Here is an 18,039-nt window from a genome sequence, read left to right as displayed (position 1 = left end):
GGAAGGTGAAACTATAAGGGTGGGGGACCGGGTGTGGTTGTCCACCCAAGGGCTACCGTTCAAGGGCGGGAGTAAGAAATTGAGGCCCAAAAGATTGGGACCCTTTGAGGTCATACAGCAGGTCAACCCAGTGGCATTCAAACTCAGGCTGCCCAGTCACATGAAATTACACCCAGTATTTCACAGGTCATTACTGTCGCCGTACCGAGAGGGACGCGAGTGGGGGGAGCGTGAGAGAGAGGCCACCCAAACGCCCGTGATAGAAGAGAGAGAGCGCGACATGAACGTGGCAGGAATCATTGATTCCAGGTGGAAGGGGAATCAGGTGGAATATCTGGTAGAATGGGAGGGGGAAGCAGAGTCGGAAAACACTTGGGTACCAGCAGAGGTAGTCAATGACGAGGTTTTAATAGAAACATTTCATCAGCGTTTCCCAAGAAAACCGCAACCCGTGGCTCGATTTAGAAGGGAACACTTTGGGACCACCGATGAGGAAGGAGAGTTTGAAGGGTTCCCAGAGTCAGGGGTGGGTGAAGAAGCCGACTCCGACGAAGAAGAGGAAGACGGGGAGAGAGACGGTACGCCGTGGCTGGAAGTGTTAGAATCCTCGGACGACGAGGAGAGTTCCTTCAGGGGCTTTCCGCCCTCACCGCCAGTGGGAGAGGAGGCGGGAGGGGGTGAAGGGGGCCCTGGGGGGGAGGTGGATGTCAGGGAACTGCCATCGGAGAGACAGGTGGTGGACAGGCTACAGGAGAATAGGAGAGAATCTGCAGTAGAAGAGGGAACCAGCAGGGGGAGTGCAGGAGTCACAGCGGAGGGGAGGCTCTGGGATGCTTCCAGTGAGAGTAGTGGAGAGGTAACGGGACCCCCGTTGGGAACGCCCACCCTTCGCCGGAAACTGTCACGCAGAGAGTCTCGAAAGCGCATGTCTGTCAAAGAGCTTTTATGTTGGCGTAAATTCCGTAGACGCCCACTGTCAGATTCTACCAGCGACTGACGGAGTCATGCTTTGGGGGCTCCGTTAGTGCATCGGTTTGGATGACCAGCCAAACCCCAGAGGGATCAAGCTTTTACGCACAAGCAGCTCACTATCCCATCACATATGCAAAATGTACAAATTCTCCTATCAACCAGAAACTCTTCAACTGACTAGAATTCCAGTAACTAGCCAAGTCAATACAACATTTGGTCATTGTGTTTGGTTTTTTTAATACTTTGAGCAAGCATCTGCTGGTGTCTTCACCGTAAAAGCAGCACTCTTCAAAAACAACAGGACACAGCGCCATCCTATATTTTTTCTTTGTTTAGTAGATGTCAGAGGATTCTTCTTCTTTGTTACCATCTCATGTGGGTGCCATTGCCCTTCTAAGAGGATGAGGGAGGCATTCAAGGTGAGTTCTGGCACCTCTTTTTCTAGAAAAGTAGCACTGGTCACCATCTGAGAGACAGTCTTCATATAGCTCCAAGTGACAAATTAAGTCTCCTTGACAGAAAGAGTCATGTCACAAAACAAAAATGGCGGTGATTGAAACCAGCAACAGGATACTAGCAGCCTGTCTGCTGCTGCCTGACGTCCTCCGAGCATGGACAACTGCAAATACCGCATTAGTATGATTTGTTGGTATGTCTACATTGCAGATCATCCCTTCACAGCAAGAGATGCATTCCTGTAAGTTTTAAAAGACAACATATGATTTTTTAATTTAATTAATCAATGAATTAAATCGGCAAAAAGTTGCAAGGGAAGAAAAATAAACATTCTGAAGGAGCATTTTTTGTTTTGCTATAGTAGGCTCAACTTAAGAAAAGGCATTCCATCAATACACCATGGCAGAGGGATGCCTCTTTTATGGTGGTACCTGGCATCTGTGGGTTGGTGTTTTGTTTCACAAGTACCTGCATTATAAATAAGCAAGTGATCTGTTTCCTGATTTATTGGAAGGCACATATTTAAAATTAAAAGTTTTTTAAATCATTCATTTGATAACAATTAAAGTTGCTTCCACACCAAATTCCTTACACTTAACTGGAAAGGAAGTTCCACAGAGCAGTAATATGGCACTATGTTATCCAAATGTACTGTACCTCTGTGTCAAGGAGGCAGAAAGGAACCCACTGCTCTTGAATAGAACAGGAGCTAAGTGGCAGTTCATTATTATCCATCAACTGAACTGAAAGCAGAGAAACAGCGGCTGCAATGTTTCTACAGAAGTAAAAGTTGTAATCCTCAGCAATGCTTTGCCTGTCTACATTGCATTTGTGTTGTACAGCAAGAAATAGAAAACAAATGCCACAAATTGAGCCCGGCGGGGAGGGATGGGGACTCCTGGGATATAACAATTTGGCAATGGCATTGTCTGGATCCTCTGTAAGAAATGAGTGAACGAACGACAGCAATTCCTGAGAAAAGAGCTAATTACAGTGGAAGCAACCTAAATGTCACAGCCTCATATGGCAGCAGTTTCTTTACCATAATTAATTAACGGAAACTTGACATTTTTATGTAACTGTTAAATGCATAATAAAGGGCTGTATCCCTGCTAAATGTGTGCTTTTAAATGGAAGGTTAATAATTTGTGTAGTGCACTTGAGATGTGATGTGCAACCTAAAATGTACACTTGCAGATTCCCATTGCCAGCAACAGAATGGTAAACCATGTGAGTGCAAAGGAAACATCCTTCATCTGTGGCCAGCATTGTTGAATGTTCTGGCTTCCCCCTGCTTCATAATTATCATGGTTTTTCTCCTCTGCATCAGCTCTGTGAGTATAATGCCCATTGTCCCCATTTTATGGTTGTGAGACTGAGATTCAGCCTGAATGAGATGCCAAAAGCACCCAATGAGTTCTGTAACTGAGCTGATACTTCGGCCAATGTCCAAGCATGACACTTCTGTCAATAGGCCACACCAATTCCCAACAGTGAAGACCTGAGTCAGTGATTCAACGACATATAAACATGCATCATTTTGTCTACTACATGCTTGCAATATCTAGGTCAAAATGTATTAACCCATATACAGATATTCCCTTAGCAGCCTGATCACAGATGTCTGACAGTCTGGGACCTCGGCTATCAGCAAGAACACAAGGGCCAAGGAAACCTTGCTTTTTCCAGCCTCTTGGACAGGATTGTGTCCTTTAAAAATAAATTTAAAAAATCAAAATTCTAGGTAAAGTTGACTGATGTTCTGCAACCTATATAAACAAACACAAACCAAGCAATAATTATTTGTATGTTCTGTGCAATGTAATCAGCTTCTTCTGGAACGCTAATATGTGCATAATAAGCTGCTCCTGGAGAGTGACTAAAATAAATTTAATAATTAAGAATATACACTATGGCCTTTTAAACTGGGGGGGGGGGTACTGTTTTTGTTTGTTACTATGTTGTGTCTTTTTGTGTTTTTATATTGTAAACTGCCCTGTGATCCTTGGACGAAGGGCGGTATAGAAATTTAATACAGTCATACCTCGGGTTGAAGTCGCTTCAGGTTAAGCCTTTTGTGTTGCACTCCACGGCGACCCGGAAGTAACAGAGAGTGTTACTTCCGGGTTTTGCCGCTCGGGTATACGCAGACACTCAAAATGACATCACACGCATGTGCGGAAGTGGCAAATCGTGACCCATGCACATGCAGATGCGGGTTGCGTTCGCTTCAGGATGCGAACAGGGCTCCAGAACGGATCCCGTTTGCATCCAGAGGTACCACTGTACATCATCACCATCATCACCAATGCAGGCAACAACTATACTTGGGATGGGGATTACTGTTGCCTAATTTATGCCTTGGGCGTGGAGGACAGAGAGGGCACCATGTTCTAAAGTACTTTCCTGTACACAAAAAGGCAATGCTCACAGTGTGACTAGTTTCCCTGTGGTGGCGACATCCAACAAAACGGCACTCTTCTCTGGTAGCACATTTTTTAGTGACAGAGGTGCTCCTTCCATGACTGGTGAAGTGATGGACTGTCAAGCAGTACTCTGTGTCTAAGCAACCAAAAGGAAGAACAGAAAATCAGTAACAGAGTTGATGAAGTGAGATTCAAATCAGAGACTGGACTTTCTGCCCAGAACTCAAGATGTCTGGAGTTTTTCATAAATAAGGCATTCTTTTTCTGCCCCCACTGCCCTGCATCACCTGGTTTGACCACAGACACATCTCTCCTTGCTTCAGAATATTTTAAAAGTTTGTTCTATTGGCTCTGAAATTAGGGCATACACTTTCTGGTCCTGTTCTTCCTTAGATGGGAAATCCCTACATATTAACATACGCTCCTGCATTCCACTGGGTGCAGGTTTTCCCAAGTACTGGAGAAGGTGGCCAGGGTACCAGCACAACCCACCCTGCACCCATTCCTTTGACCAGCACATTTTCCCACACAAAAGGCAAGACAGCACTGCTTGCATCTAAATGCAATCTGCAGCACACATAGAGATTGGGAGTGTGGGTGTTACCTAGAAAAAAACTCAAGGAGTGAACACCACCTTTCCACTACCAAGTCACCATTTTGTTTTCCAATAACATGTTCCAAAGGTGCCCTTCATATATTACAGAGGAAATGCTGATTTGTGACATGTTAAAGTCTTGGCATCCTATTGGTGGGTTTGGTCTTGTGGGTGCTTTCTGTGCAGTGGATGACAGGCTGGGAATGGAAACAGTGCTATGGGAAAGAGCCTTACAGCAACAACATAAAATGAAGTTACTGATAAGCCGTATGAAGGACACCAAAGTCAGATATACATGTGATTGGCTCTGTGACAAATAAGAAGCATGGCAAGTATAGCAGCGTACTCTAAAGCCAATAGTGTTAAATACCTTCTTAGCCACTTCAATATCTAAAATACGGTGTGGTCAGATGGAAAAGCCAGAACAAAAAGCATTAAATACCTTACTGTTCCCCATGTACTTACTCTGAGGACACCATTTGTCTTCAGCCCATCTGTTACAGTTGTAATTGTCAACCACATTGTCACATGTAAAACACTTGAAGCTGCTTGGAAATGGAGTAGCTTTGAAATTAAAAATTAAAAATAAAGAAATGAAAAGAAGTAAATAGTTTCAGAATCCCAAATGTCCAAATGTCATAACTCCAAATTCAGTTCTTCCCCAGTTAGGTTCTGGAGAGAGGGGAACCAAACAGCAATGAGCCTTGTTGAATTGCATCACAATCCTAAGTATACTCACTATGGGCCTATTGATTTAAGAGTGGGTTTCAGGTGTGTGCAGGGGGCTGCCATGCGGGGAGGAGCTAGGAAAGCCCCATTGCATGAGTGGAGTTTTGCTCAGTTTTCTCTGCATGCAAACGTTAATCATTTATATCCTGTCTCTCACACCCAACCAAGATACTCAAAGTGGATTTTGTCTTTTGGATGCTTTCTTGATTTTATTCTTCATCTCAAGAGCCCTCAGTGGCAGCTCAGCCCATTGTAGGGTACCCACTGTACCAGGTTAAATAAAACAGATCAGCACTAACTACAGTACAGTGGCGCAGGCAGACTTTAAACGAGGAACCCATCCAGCCCCTGGTTTCTTGTGATACAACATCCAAAGAGCCAGGCAACACATGGAAAACCGCTATGTTCAATTACAGATGCAAAATCTCAGCAGGATGTGTCCTAAACAACAGTATGAGAAAGATGTAGCAAAAGTAATAAAAAGAGGAACATGCAGGTGTGCTTTAATCAAGGGTTCAACCAAAAAATTAACAACTACCAAAGACAATCAAACTGATGTTTAGCTTTTAGGTCTATTAGAAATGCATTGTGAATTCAGGATGATGATGATGATGATAGAAGGCATTTCAAATAGAAAATGCCCAAAGAGTTGAAAACATATGCACTGGCATAGCCAACAAAACTGTAACAGAACTGTAACTGGCTACTTACGGTCTACTGGAAGTCTCACATTATGGAAGTTGATGTTCTTGGCTAGAATCCAACTATTGGAGACTATGAAGAGCTGAACAAAAGCTGCAGCCAACATTTGATAGAGGAACGGCATGCTGTTTGTTGCACATCAAAGCATAAGGTTCTTATAACTGAGAGGAAGAAGGGGAGAAACAATGTATCATTACCAAAAAAAAGCCTGAGAGCTGATTTTATGTCTGGCACACTCTGTACAATACGTTACTCACATCCACCTCTGCCAGCACTGTTAGTCCCAGCAATGGCCTAGGGGGCATACATGAATTAAAGGTGACATCAGCTCCACAAAGCTAAGCTGGCACTGCCTTCTGCTGGCCTGGTTGTAATGTACATCACAGCGCTGCTACATATTACAGCAAAAGGCCATTCAAAAGTGCAGCGGTTGTGATAGAGCAGAGGAGGTTAGGGGGGGAAATCCATTAACAAGCTTGAATGGATAAAATTAAGCTTTTTTAGAAAGAAAGATGAGTGCAGGTTGCAGTGGCCACTGGGAATCGGAACTGCAGAAGCATATAGGCCTCAGGTTTATTTTTTAAAGAGGGCTTTCAAGACTCTGGTCAGAATCTACAACACTATGATTTCTAGGCTGTCCATTTTCTGCTGAATGCAAAACAAGTTCACACATTGTCATTACTGCATGCATTTTAAATTTCTTAATTAATGCTTATCTATCTTTAACAGGTAGCATGCATATTCAAAAAGTAGTTGCTCCAATAGAATTGCCTACTTGCCTATTTTGCATCTCTCATCTTGCACAATGCCATCAAATCAGCAAGTATCAATGCTCAGGTTGAAGGTATCAGAATTCCACATGCAGATCTGCAGATGCTAATGAGAAATAAAAAGGCATTCAGTGTGATTTCTCCCTCTAAAGGCCACATTTAAAGAAAATGTCTTCATGGATAAACATTAAAGAATTTTTCCAAGTCACAAAGACTCATTTACCAAAATGGGAGGGGGGATTTGATACTGGTTACATAAAGGACAAAAGAACTTAATAAGTGCAGTCATCCACTCAAACCGAGGATGGATTTAATCCAAAGGTTTGGTTAAAAGATGAATATGGGACATAGAAGACGAAGAAGAAGAGTTTGGATTTGATATCCCGCTTTATCACTACCCGAAGGAGTCTCAAAGCGGCTAACATTCTCCTTTCCCTTCCTCCCCCACAACAAACACTCTGTGAGGTGAGTGGGGCTGAGAGACTTCAAAGAAGTGTGACTAGTCCAAGGTCACCCAGCAGCTGCATGTGGAGGAGCAGAGACGCGAACCCGGTTCCCCAGATTACGAGTCTATTGCTCTTAACAACTACACCACACTGGCTGTGGGTCAGGCCACTGGTGTATTGAACTCAGTAACACTGCCTGACAGAGGCTGTCCTGAATTTCAGACAGAACTCTTGTCCATCTCTCCTTGGAAATGCTGGAAGTTGAACTACAGTCCTTCCACAAAATGTATCATCAATATCACAAAGTATTTTGCCATGAATGACATGATTTACAACAGAATGCACATGTGTCAAAGCTTACAAGCATGCACACGGTTAATGTTGTCATGCAGGAACATTGTTGGCACTTCTGAATATTGCCCAAACACAACATGGACGTGTCAGATATTAGTGGACTGTATACAACTGCTATTCAGAATCACCACTAGATGGCATAAGATAAGATGAGATCTGCAGAGTTTCCAAATCCCTTTTTGGACACTGGGATCTGAACTGCAGCCAGTTAAAGTGCTGGGAACCAGCCTGTGCTTCTTCTCTCACTCAACGTGCACAAGTTAAGTCAAGTTTCATTGGCTAAAAACCAATGGCCATTGCAAACATGTGAAGGTGACTGGGTATTACAGTTTATCATAGATTATTTCCAGAAGAATGTTCCATGTTTAGCAGGCCAAATTAATCCCCAATTCTTTCTAGGACACACACATTCTTGTGTATGATATGTTTATCTCCATCTGGTCACCAAATGAATTAAACAATACCCATACGAACATCCCAACACACCAGGCCATGTCCATACTTCAGGGTTTCTAACTTACCGTGGTTTATTGGAAACTAGCTGTGTGCTGATTAATTGCTCCTGCTGAGCTCCTCCTTCCCTGGTGCACGTGAGAGAAACAAATCAGGAAATTGATACTAAACTTGGCTTTTTTGAGATGTCCTGGATTGTGCACTGTTGCTCCCTGGCAAACCAGAATTACTAGCCATAAAAGCATGGTTTATTGACTAAAGATTCCTGGCTACTTAAGAGGAAGCAAACAATGAACTTGGTCTGAACATCTTGCTTTGGATTTCCCTGTGCATGACAAGAGCACAGTAGAATATATCTGCTTATTCCTGATAAATCATGAGAGGAATTCAATGTTGCACTAATCATTCTATCAGTGCAAGCATTTTGGCTTGCCACACAGAATGATGCCTCCTCTTCTCCCCACCACCATGTGCTTTTCCATGGGTTCTTCTGATCTACCCCCAAGCCAATGTCGGTGGGCACAGGGGGAGGAGATGGGGGAAAGCCCCATTGCACAAGAAAAAGTCATTGCAAAGGGCTTCCGCTGACAGGACGCATTAGTTGAATCCTGCCCAATGGAAGCAATGCTGACTTACTGTGACGTGCAAACATGCCCAGAGAATATACTGTCACACAAAAACAAGTCCAATTTGTTAGCAAAGTTATTATGTTATAACTTTAGAATAATTCCAGCCACCAATACCAAGTAGAAAGTGCTCCCCCCCCCAAAGGATGCTGATTTTCCTTGCTGCCAGGGGTGCCAACTTGAATAAAATATTGTGGGGGCCCAAGGTAAGCCCTGCCACGCATAGTCGATCACATGATGCAGTGCGCACACACCACTTTAAGAGGACTGCCCATCAACTTTGTGGGAGCCCAGCCCCCTAAATATTTTATTGTGGGGGTCGAAGCCCCCATGGCCCCTAGGAGTTGGTTCCTATGTTTGCTGCGGACCAGTATAAGGAGGCACACACTGTTCTTTAAAAATATTATCTTCGATCTTGTCTGCTTAGAACCATGCATTATTTTTGCTTTATTTCCATTTGAGTTGGCAACTATTTATCCCTGATGCACAACTGAAGAGTGGTAACAGGAGTAGACTCACCCTTGAAATACAGTGGTACCTCCATTTACAAACTTAATTCGTTCCAGAAGTCCATTCTTACACTGAAAGCGTTCTTTAAAAAGGCGTGCTTTCCCCAGTGAGGCTTCCCATTGCCAGTGCTGGTTGGCTTCCATTCGTCTTCCAGGGCAAAGCTCGCTAGCCGGAACACCTACTTCCAGTTTTGCAGAGTGCGTTGCCAGAATCATTCGTTAACAGGACTGTTCTTAGACCGAGGTATGATTGTACAGTGGACCCTCCGGATACGAATTAAATTCATTCCGGGGGTCCGTCCGCAATCCGAAAAGTTCGTAGGCAGAGGCGCACAGCAAAACTCAGAAGTATACACTTCCGGGTTTGCCACGTTCGTAACCCGAAAGTTACATATCCAGAGCGGTACGTAACTAGAGGGTCCACTGTATTCTAAAGCTTTGCATAGCTTTGACCGTACACAGTGTTGCAACACAGAGAACTTTGTTTCTCCCAGTCCTTGAAACTATTGTTTCTGTTCTCTCTTTAAGTATCTTGTTCTGTACTCTTCAAACACCAAACTAGCCAAAGAATCTTGGGCCATAATATAGGGTATGTACACATTAGCAGCTTGGAGCCCAGCAAAGTCGTTTTCCTCTGCTACATTTTAAGTCACATCACCAATGCCCATTACCTTATCTGTTTCAGTGCACCAAACCCCAGTTCACTGAAGATGTAATCTGCACATGCGCAATGACTGCCTGAACTGGTTTCCTATGGCTTGTGGCTAGCGTCATGTGTACTCAGCTTCCACCACCAGTGGTGCAAGTGTGCTGGAGCTGAATTAAGTGGTAATATAGACAAAGCTTTATTTCTGAATAGCTCACTTAATGTTTGCTCTGTGAGGGTGGGGCACTGAAACCCTTCAATGCAGGGCTTGTCTGTAGCAGAAAAGCAACCCGTTTTTATGGGAGCAAGGCATGACACAGAGCTTCTGACAGCCAACACTCACCTTAAAACACAAAACTGCACCTGCACCACCAAACAAACATTTCACTTTAGACCTTGTTGCTTCAGTATGAGCCACTTTGAAGAAAACAAACAATGCAAGCCAAGACCAGCCTTCGCCTACTTGCTGCCCACAACTTATTTTGGGTAGTAATTCTCAACAGCCCCAGCCAGCATAGATTTTCTCCACTCTGAAACATCCCTGTACAATTTTTTTTAAAAAAAAAACAAACAAACAAACTCATGGCATGTTTTTCTGCAATCCCAATCCCTCATCTAGGATGCCTACTATAAGGTGTCACTGGCTTGAACAAGCCTATTCTCTATTCTCTGCCTCCATCTTGTTATCTCCTTCCCTCCTTCTCAGACTAATGCCTTAACATTTTGTATATCCTGGAATCCCATGGGTCCTTGCTTGGTTGCTTAGAGTTTCTTAATATATATTTTTTCTGTTGATTTACAAACTTGCATACAACACCACACCTGGGTTGTCCCCTGAGTATGTGGAAACCACTGACTTGTTTTTGAATGAGCCCATTTAGTTGCCAGACTGACTAATGCTTGACTGTCTGGGTTTACTATCAGAGAAGTGATTCTCAAAACTCTCCTCAGCCCCTCAGATAGACCACTTGAAAAATGCTGAGAGCCTTGGTGGGACCACTAAATGATTTTTCTGCCTGTTGCAGCCACAGTTTGAGAACCCCTCTGAAAGGGAATTGCCTAAATTTGACCAAACTTTGGATGTAATATTCTTTCCCTTCTTCATTTTTAAAAATAAAACAAAAACTAGGAACAGAAATCTGGAGAGCTCAATGATTTAAGTTGTAATTACTCAGTTTTGGAATTGTCTATTTTTATCAGAAATTTTCTGCCCTCCAAGCTAAATACTCTAATGTGGAATGTATAGCTATTTTTCCTCTACACATAGAGTTCTTAATTTAAATCTGCCCACCCCAGGTTACATATTAAAAGCCAGCCGAGTTAATAAATCCTTCGGTCAATAAAGTCTCTGTATCTCAAACATTTACACTGCCACTACCCCAAAGGGAACCAGCCTGGATATTTCCAGAGATTTCTGCCCACCATCCACGACTTCATTAATCAAATTGTTTTTACACGGCAAATGGTGTGCAGCAGCCTGTGAAAGTATTTGCTACTACAATGCGAACTGAACAAATGCACTGTTTAGGGTTTGTTTTTTACCAGTTGTTCCTGGAAGCTATCTTTTTTTGCAACTGAAAATTGTAACAATCCAAGCCATTTCAGCTGCTACTTGTAATTAAAAACCTAAATGGAGTCACCAACTGTGAAAAACTACAGTCCTGTTTAAGTCTTGTAAAAGACTGATAAGAACATAAAACAGAAGCAACTGGTGTTAATGTGTTGGAATGTAGTATTTCAACGTATGGTTTTTGTTTTTAATGAAATACAATCTCTTTATCATTACCTAATGCAATATATATCCCACCTTTTTTTTTTCTTTTTTCTTTTTTTCTTTAAAGGAGAAGATAAATAGTAGTGTGGTAAAGTAATGGTAAAGGTACCCCTGCCCGTACAGGCCAGTCGTGTCCGACTCTAGGGTTGCGTGCTCATCTCGTTCTAGAGGCCAGGAGCCAGCGCTGTCTGCAGACACTTCCGGGTCACGTGGCCAGCATGACGAAGCTGCAGCTGGCGAGCCAGCACCAGCACAGCACACGGAAACGCCGTTTACCTTCCCACTATAAAGCGGTCCCTATTTATCTACTTGCACTTAGGGGTGCTTTCGAACTGCTAGGTGGGCAGGAGCTGGGACCAAACTACGGGAGCTCACCCCGCCACGGGGATTCGAACCGCTGACCATACGATCGGCAAGTCCTAGGCACTGAGGTTTTACCCACAGCGCCACCCACATCCCAGTAGTGTGGTACCTTAAAGATTTATTTATTTATTCTGGCACAAAACTTTTCGAGTGACGTCCTGCTCCATTAAATATAAATAATATAAACTGAACAGAAGTGGAACCCATGTAGAGTTTTGGTACACTGAGATTACCCAAAATCAAGCCTTTCTATTGCTGTATGTTTTGTTTCTATGTACTGTTTCAGCATCAGAACATTTATGTCATGGGTGGAGAACTTGGGTTCCTCTAGATGTTGCCTGAACAATGGTCAAGGTTGATGGGAGTTGGGGATCCAACAATATCTGGAGGGCCACAAATTTTCCATCCTTCCTACATCCTTATCTTCCCCACCCCGGTTGTGTAAGCCCCACCAATCACCTGATTGTTGGCACTGGCAAAGTGCTGTACAACCAGCTGGTTGACAGTGCCTACAAAGCCCCTTTGTCGCAGCCACATCTTTCCTTCCCCATACCTAACGTCAGATGTAGGGCTGGTGGGTGTGGTCAAATGGGGGTGCTGTCTCTATGGGCTGGACATTTCCCATCCCTGCTATATGCCAAATTAGATCCCATACATTACTACACCTTATGTATGACTGAGAGAGCAAGGGGGAATGCAAGTACTTGAACCAAGATTTTGAATTTTTGATTCATATTAAACCAGATTAAAATTTAAATGAAGGGTTGAATGATTGACAGGGCATTTTGTTTTCCTAAGCACAATAAAACTACTTTATGTGTGGGTAACAAGTGGATGCAAGTTTTCTCCCCTGCTTTCTTTACCATTTTAGGTGGCACACCTGTGCTTCAGAAAGGCGTCTTTGTTCTCTCTCGTTCCACTGCTGTCCTCTCTCCCTTGCTTTTCTTTCTTCAAGCTTGTTCCCTTTTTTACTGCCTCTGGTTTCTCCTTTTGCAACAAAACAATCCTTCAGGGTTGTGGGGGAGGCGTCTAATATGTGACAACTGTGGTTATGTCCAATAAAATATGGCAATCTTCCTGTCTATAACCAACATGCCATGCATCTCTGAATTGAACTGAACCCTGACGTTTCATTAACAGCTCATTCTTCAGATATTGGTGACTCAAAGGGGGAGGGGGGAAATGTGTGTAAACAGCTGCAGTTCAAGTTCACTTCTTTTTAAAGTATCACTCCCTTGTCTGCACTACAGCAGAGCCTCGTTTGGGTTAGGCATGTTTGTACTTACGCTTAACTGAAAGTCCAGTCTGATCCCCAGCTTCAAAGGAACACAGACTGCTGGTAAAGGACTGCAGGGCAGCATTTGCAATGAGCTCACTATACCTCCCAGGACTTCAGCACTGCAACCCACAGAGGCAGCATTCCCCTGCATGTGTCTGAATGTTCCCTTTCTGACTGCACACTTTCCCACTGGGAGAGCCATTGAACGTGTCCTTACCAGAACGCCCTCCTGCTCTCTGCTAACAGAAGACCAGTTCAACACCGATGGTAAAGAAAGAGTAAATCTTAACATGGTGTTGTAAAGCATGATTACAATTGTAAAGCAACTTGTGGTCTCTTGATGAAGGGCAGTATGTAAATTTAATAAATGATGACGACGATGCTTTGTGAAATAACAGGGACCAAGGGCTAAGAAGCGCTCCCAAAATGAGGGGTTCAGCATCCTGCATCTCTTGACTAGCAACAGGGTTATGTAAAAAGGCAGTGACCTGCTTAAAAAAGCAGGAAATGACAGAGAAGTCCCTCCCCATTGCTAAGTGCAATGTCTTCTCCCCTACCTGCACCTTCCGAGGAGCAGATTAATGGAAGAAGAGGCTCTGGCCTAGCACTGAAGACAGAAGGCTGAGATACAACCTCCTTCTCTCTCTCTCTCTCTCTCTCTCTCTTGGTAAGGAGATTTAAGTGGGGGAGCGTTGGTATTGCCCAGACTGCAGTTTGAAGCAATATAGGCCATTCTGCCACCTCAGGACTTTACACCTCCCTCATCTAATATACTGTGGTGGACAGGCAGACGGAAGGAGATACAGATGGTTTGGGTTCAGGGAAAGAGAGTCAGTGGTGGCGACAGAAAATGTGCTGAAGAAGGGGTGAGGCAAAGTACATTTCTGGGGCAGGCAAGCACTGTCCACCATGTTAAGATTTCTGAAAAAGAAACAACAGTGTATTTCACATTGGCATTCCCATCCATTCATGTCCCATTAACTTTGATGGACTTGACCAGTAGGTATGCTTAGGACTGCAAGCTTGTTTAATTTTATTATTAAACTGCAACTTGTATGGAAAGAGTGCCTTTCCTTCAAGCAATCACATACGTTGAGTAATTGGGAGACGGGAAGGGGCAAGACACTTGTCTAGTGGCCCTCCAAGAAAAGTGAGGGAGATTGTGTACTTCCTCTGAAGCTGATCCAATCCAACTACAAATAAACCAACTCACACCCAGGCATCAACCCATGTGTATCAATGCTTCCTGCAGACCAACCTTTCCCCAACCTTGGGTCTCCATATACTGGGTCCCCGTCATTCCAAGCCACCACAGCTAATGATCATGGATGATGCAGGTTGTAGTCCATCAATATTTGATGACCTCGAGTTAGAGGAGGCTACTAGAGAACGTGGGATTTTGTAGAAAGTTTTATGGGATGTGTATGAAGGGCAGGTCATCTGAACATCACACTATTTTCTGCAAGGGTTGTCTGCACAATCCTGTCCTTGGTAGTTCACATGCAGTGTTGCACCCTCTAGTACCCCCACAAGCACTCATTTTTCTTGCTCTGTCATAATTCCACTGTATGTCCTCATTCAGCCTACTGTCTCCAGAGGCTTCATTAAGATTGATCTGATTAAAGGGAAACTAAACTAAATCAACAGATCAACTGAAGTAGGTTAATAAGAACTTCCTAAAAAGAGGGCAACATGCTTCACTTACTTCATGCCTGAAAACAAGGTAATAAAGTAGAGATGCCTCAAGGTAATGTGTGTGTGTGTGTGTGTGTGTGTGTGTGTGTGTGTGTAGGTGGGTGTTCCCTCCAGTGTGGTATGCTGCACACTCATGTTAATAAAATGTACCTGGAGTTTTCACCCGCAACCTGCATACCTTTCACTCAGATATAAATCAGGAGCATGAAAAGGAAAGGAAGAGAAAAGCAGGTGGAGATACTACAGTGTCTCAAAACGATTAAAATTCCAGCTCTATGTGGTTCAGCACCCAGTAATTCAGCACTGGTATTTGAAAAACTGATCCCTGATTTCAGCAAAAGCAACCTTAAATTAGGACGGTTTCAACAAGGTAATGCTTAGTGACGAAAAGGTAAGATAGATGAATAACCAGGAACAATCTTGATTAACCTACCTCTTGTCCACCCTGATAACATATGAGTAGGAATGGGCAAATCTTGCAATTTCAGTTTCTAATTTTTCCAGTCTCAAGTTCAGTTCCCCACATTTTCACGAGAGTCTGAAAATTTTTATTTTTATTTTTAGAAAATCCTCACATGAATTTATCAGGATTTTAGGTCACATTTCTCCTAATATGCATATTTTTTCAAGCACTTTCCCGTAATATATATGTTTTGGTATGCTATTTCCAGCAATATAGGCATTGGTTTCTTCTTATTATTCTTTTAATAAAACCCTTTTTATTTACCTTTCATATGCTGTATATAGGTAACTAATATCCAGTGCAGATAAGTAATGCAATGAGTATACAGAGGTAAATGACACAACAAGGATAAACTAACATCTATAAGCAGAAAATAACAACAGCAACAAACATTCCCTCCCCCACTGCATTTCTATACACATGCTCCCCTAATATACACACACTGAACATGTTATTTGGTTGGAGAGCCACACTGCAAAATTCAGAGTAGTGCACATTTTGAAGAATAGCTATGTTTCATGTTTGCACATTGTTTTGGGACATGCAAATTTGCATTAAAACGGAACTCCATCCCTTTATATAAGATATGAGTTTTGCAGTCATCATTAGGTTTTTGTATTTCTGTTATGTCCTGTGGCCAATATGAAAATAAAGCTAGGCAGGCAATATATCATGGTGGTGTCAAGTCCTGCTAATCTTAAACTTGAGGAGATGCTGAGTGTCTTTGCTGAGTAAAGGTTTCCTTGGTGTTCTATACCAGGCTCCCTCAACATCGGCCCTCTAGATGTTTTTTGGCCTACAACTCCCATGATCCCTAGCTAGCAGGCCTAGTGGTCAGGGATGATGGGAATTGTAGTCTCAAAACATCTGGAGGGCCAAGGTTGAGGAAGCCTGTTCTATACAGTAAAATGGACTAAATTCCTTGGGGCTTTGAGGCATCCCATGAAACTACTTCAGCACTATGATGAGGATTTGAGACAATACTTCAATATTAGCTGCCAATTACCCAGATGTTTATATTACACTTCAACAAGTCCAGATTTGCTTCAGAGTACAAAATTGTGCCGCGTCAGATAAGAAGGTTTATTTTATTTTTTGCACATATTATACATCACATCTGACATGGCATGACACTGTGTGTTGAACGCAAAATGTAAAACAAGAATTATCTCATTAAATGAGTCAGCTCCTCCCATAAGTGCGATGTGGCCTTTTTAAAACATACTTTTTAAAAACAGGGGCACTGAAGCTAAGGTTAGCATTCCACCATCGCAAATATTTCTTTTTGCAAATCAGACTGTTCTCCCTCCCCCCCCATCCATTCTTCTGGGTTCCCCCCACAACTCTCCAGATGTGGGGATGGTGCAAAGCCACACAAGGGGGAGGAGAGGGGGGGAATCCGCTTGCACTAGCATGAGAAGTTAGCTGAATACCATCTAAGAATGCTTAACATGTTTTTAAGGCTGCAAATTTATGCACATTTAATCCCACTGAACAGCAGGACAGAAGTATAACATACATGGATTTGTGCTAAGATAAGGAGACTCTACAAATAGTGTTTTGTCTCTAGTTTTGCTAGTTTGTTCTAAAGTCTATGCCAGGGCTGGCCCACCCATGAGGCAAGGTCAGGCAAATGCCACAGGTGGGAGGATCTACAGAAGCAGCAAATCCCAATGCAACTCTTTATTTTCCCACCCCCTTGTTCCTGATGCAGATCCTCACTCCTTCTTCCCCGGAGGGAAAGAGAGGTGCCATTTTGTGGTTAGCCTTAGGTGCCAAAATGTCTTGGTCCAGCCGGGCCCGGTCTATCCTTTTACTAATTTAAACCCCAGTCTGCAACCGTGAGTAAAGATTCCCAAAGCTGCACATCTGGTAAAATTGGGGTGTGCTTTATACAAAAGATGACACAACAGAGCTGCACAGCAGCTGTGTTGAAAGCGTGTATATAATCATTCACAAAATTCTCCTGTGCTCCTAAAATCTTTTCTGCCAACTGTCAGCCTGAGGCAAATTTTTACAGGTGAGTTATAGCTTTCACTCTTGAAAACTGGGAGGGGTATATAATGGAGCTACTGACAAACCATCTTAATTACTACTGCTTTGAAAAATATGTTAGAAAGAAAGTCATAAAAGCCCCACATCCAAACCCCCAAAAGAGATTAAATCGGTAAGAATTCCTTTGCTATGAAACTACCATATGGGTATACAAAGGGAAATCTACATTATGCCCATAAATCAATAGATCCCTTTGATCTCTGTGTAACCTGATGAATTCTGTGCCCCTGATTTACACACCAGGTGGTGGCAGGCAATTGTCAATTGGCAACCAAAAAGCAAAAAAGAGAGAAAAAGAAAAGAAAACAGCAGCCAGCAAGTTTATTGTGGACCAAAATGTTCACAATAGCTTTTGGAAATCAGGACGTCATTCTTCTTTTCTTGATGTGCACATATTGATCATGAACTGAATCATGGCGTTCAAATGCCACCAATAAAAAGCAACATTCTAATCTAGTTCAGGGCTTACTGTATATGGAGTCACATATACTGTGGCAAGAGTGAAAATTCAAGATTCATAAGCGTTTGTCAAGGACAGAATACAGGCATAGAGCAAGTTTTGTTTGTTTTTTATGTCCATGTAAACCCCAGTCACAATTTGGCACCCCTTTTATTGAAGTGAGAGAAATTTATGTGCATGCTTTCCCCTTCCAGTAAAATCAAGGAGACAGGAAAGTGTCAGACTCTGGGAGGGGTGTGATCCTATTGTTTCAACCCCCCCCCCAA

The 18,039-nt window shown here is 43.0% G+C and overlaps 1 protein-coding gene across 7 annotated transcripts in view; it reads right to left on the bottom strand.

The window, feature by feature from the left end:
- Window positions 1-1,106: 1,106 nt before the first annotated feature.
- Window positions 1,107-18,039, bottom strand: part of LYPD6B (LY6/PLAUR domain containing 6B) — a 62,266-nt gene continuing 45,333 nt past the window's right edge. For 3 of the 7 annotated variants that reach the window (XM_081873958.1, XM_081873957.1, XM_081873960.1), the window contains 5 exons: window positions 6,656-6,756; window positions 5,890-6,041; window positions 4,915-5,013; window positions 3,860-3,990; window positions 1,107-1,667 (listed from right to left, as the gene is read on the bottom strand). In XM_081873958.1, the coding sequence (XP_081730084.1) occupies window positions 1,503-1,667; window positions 3,860-3,990; window positions 4,915-5,013; window positions 5,890-6,004 (510 nt within the window). In that variant the 5' untranslated portion in view covers window positions 6,005-6,041; window positions 6,656-6,756 and the 3' untranslated portion in view covers window positions 1,107-1,502. Of the gene's footprint in view, window positions 1,668-3,859; window positions 3,991-4,914; window positions 5,014-5,889; window positions 6,042-6,655; window positions 6,757-10,147; window positions 10,226-18,039 lie in introns of all 7 variants that reach the window. The other 4 variants (XM_081873961.1, XM_081873963.1, XM_081873962.1 and 1 more) reach the window with 3 other exon arrangements.

Source organism: Podarcis erhardii (genome assembly GCF_964252035.2).
Source record: "Podarcis erhardii genome assembly, chromosome: 1".
Lineage (NCBI taxonomy): Eukaryota > Metazoa > Chordata > Lepidosauria > Squamata > Lacertidae > Podarcis > Podarcis erhardii.
The sequence above is the reverse complement of the archived record's forward strand: the minus strand, read 5'-3'. Positions and strand labels throughout refer to the sequence as shown.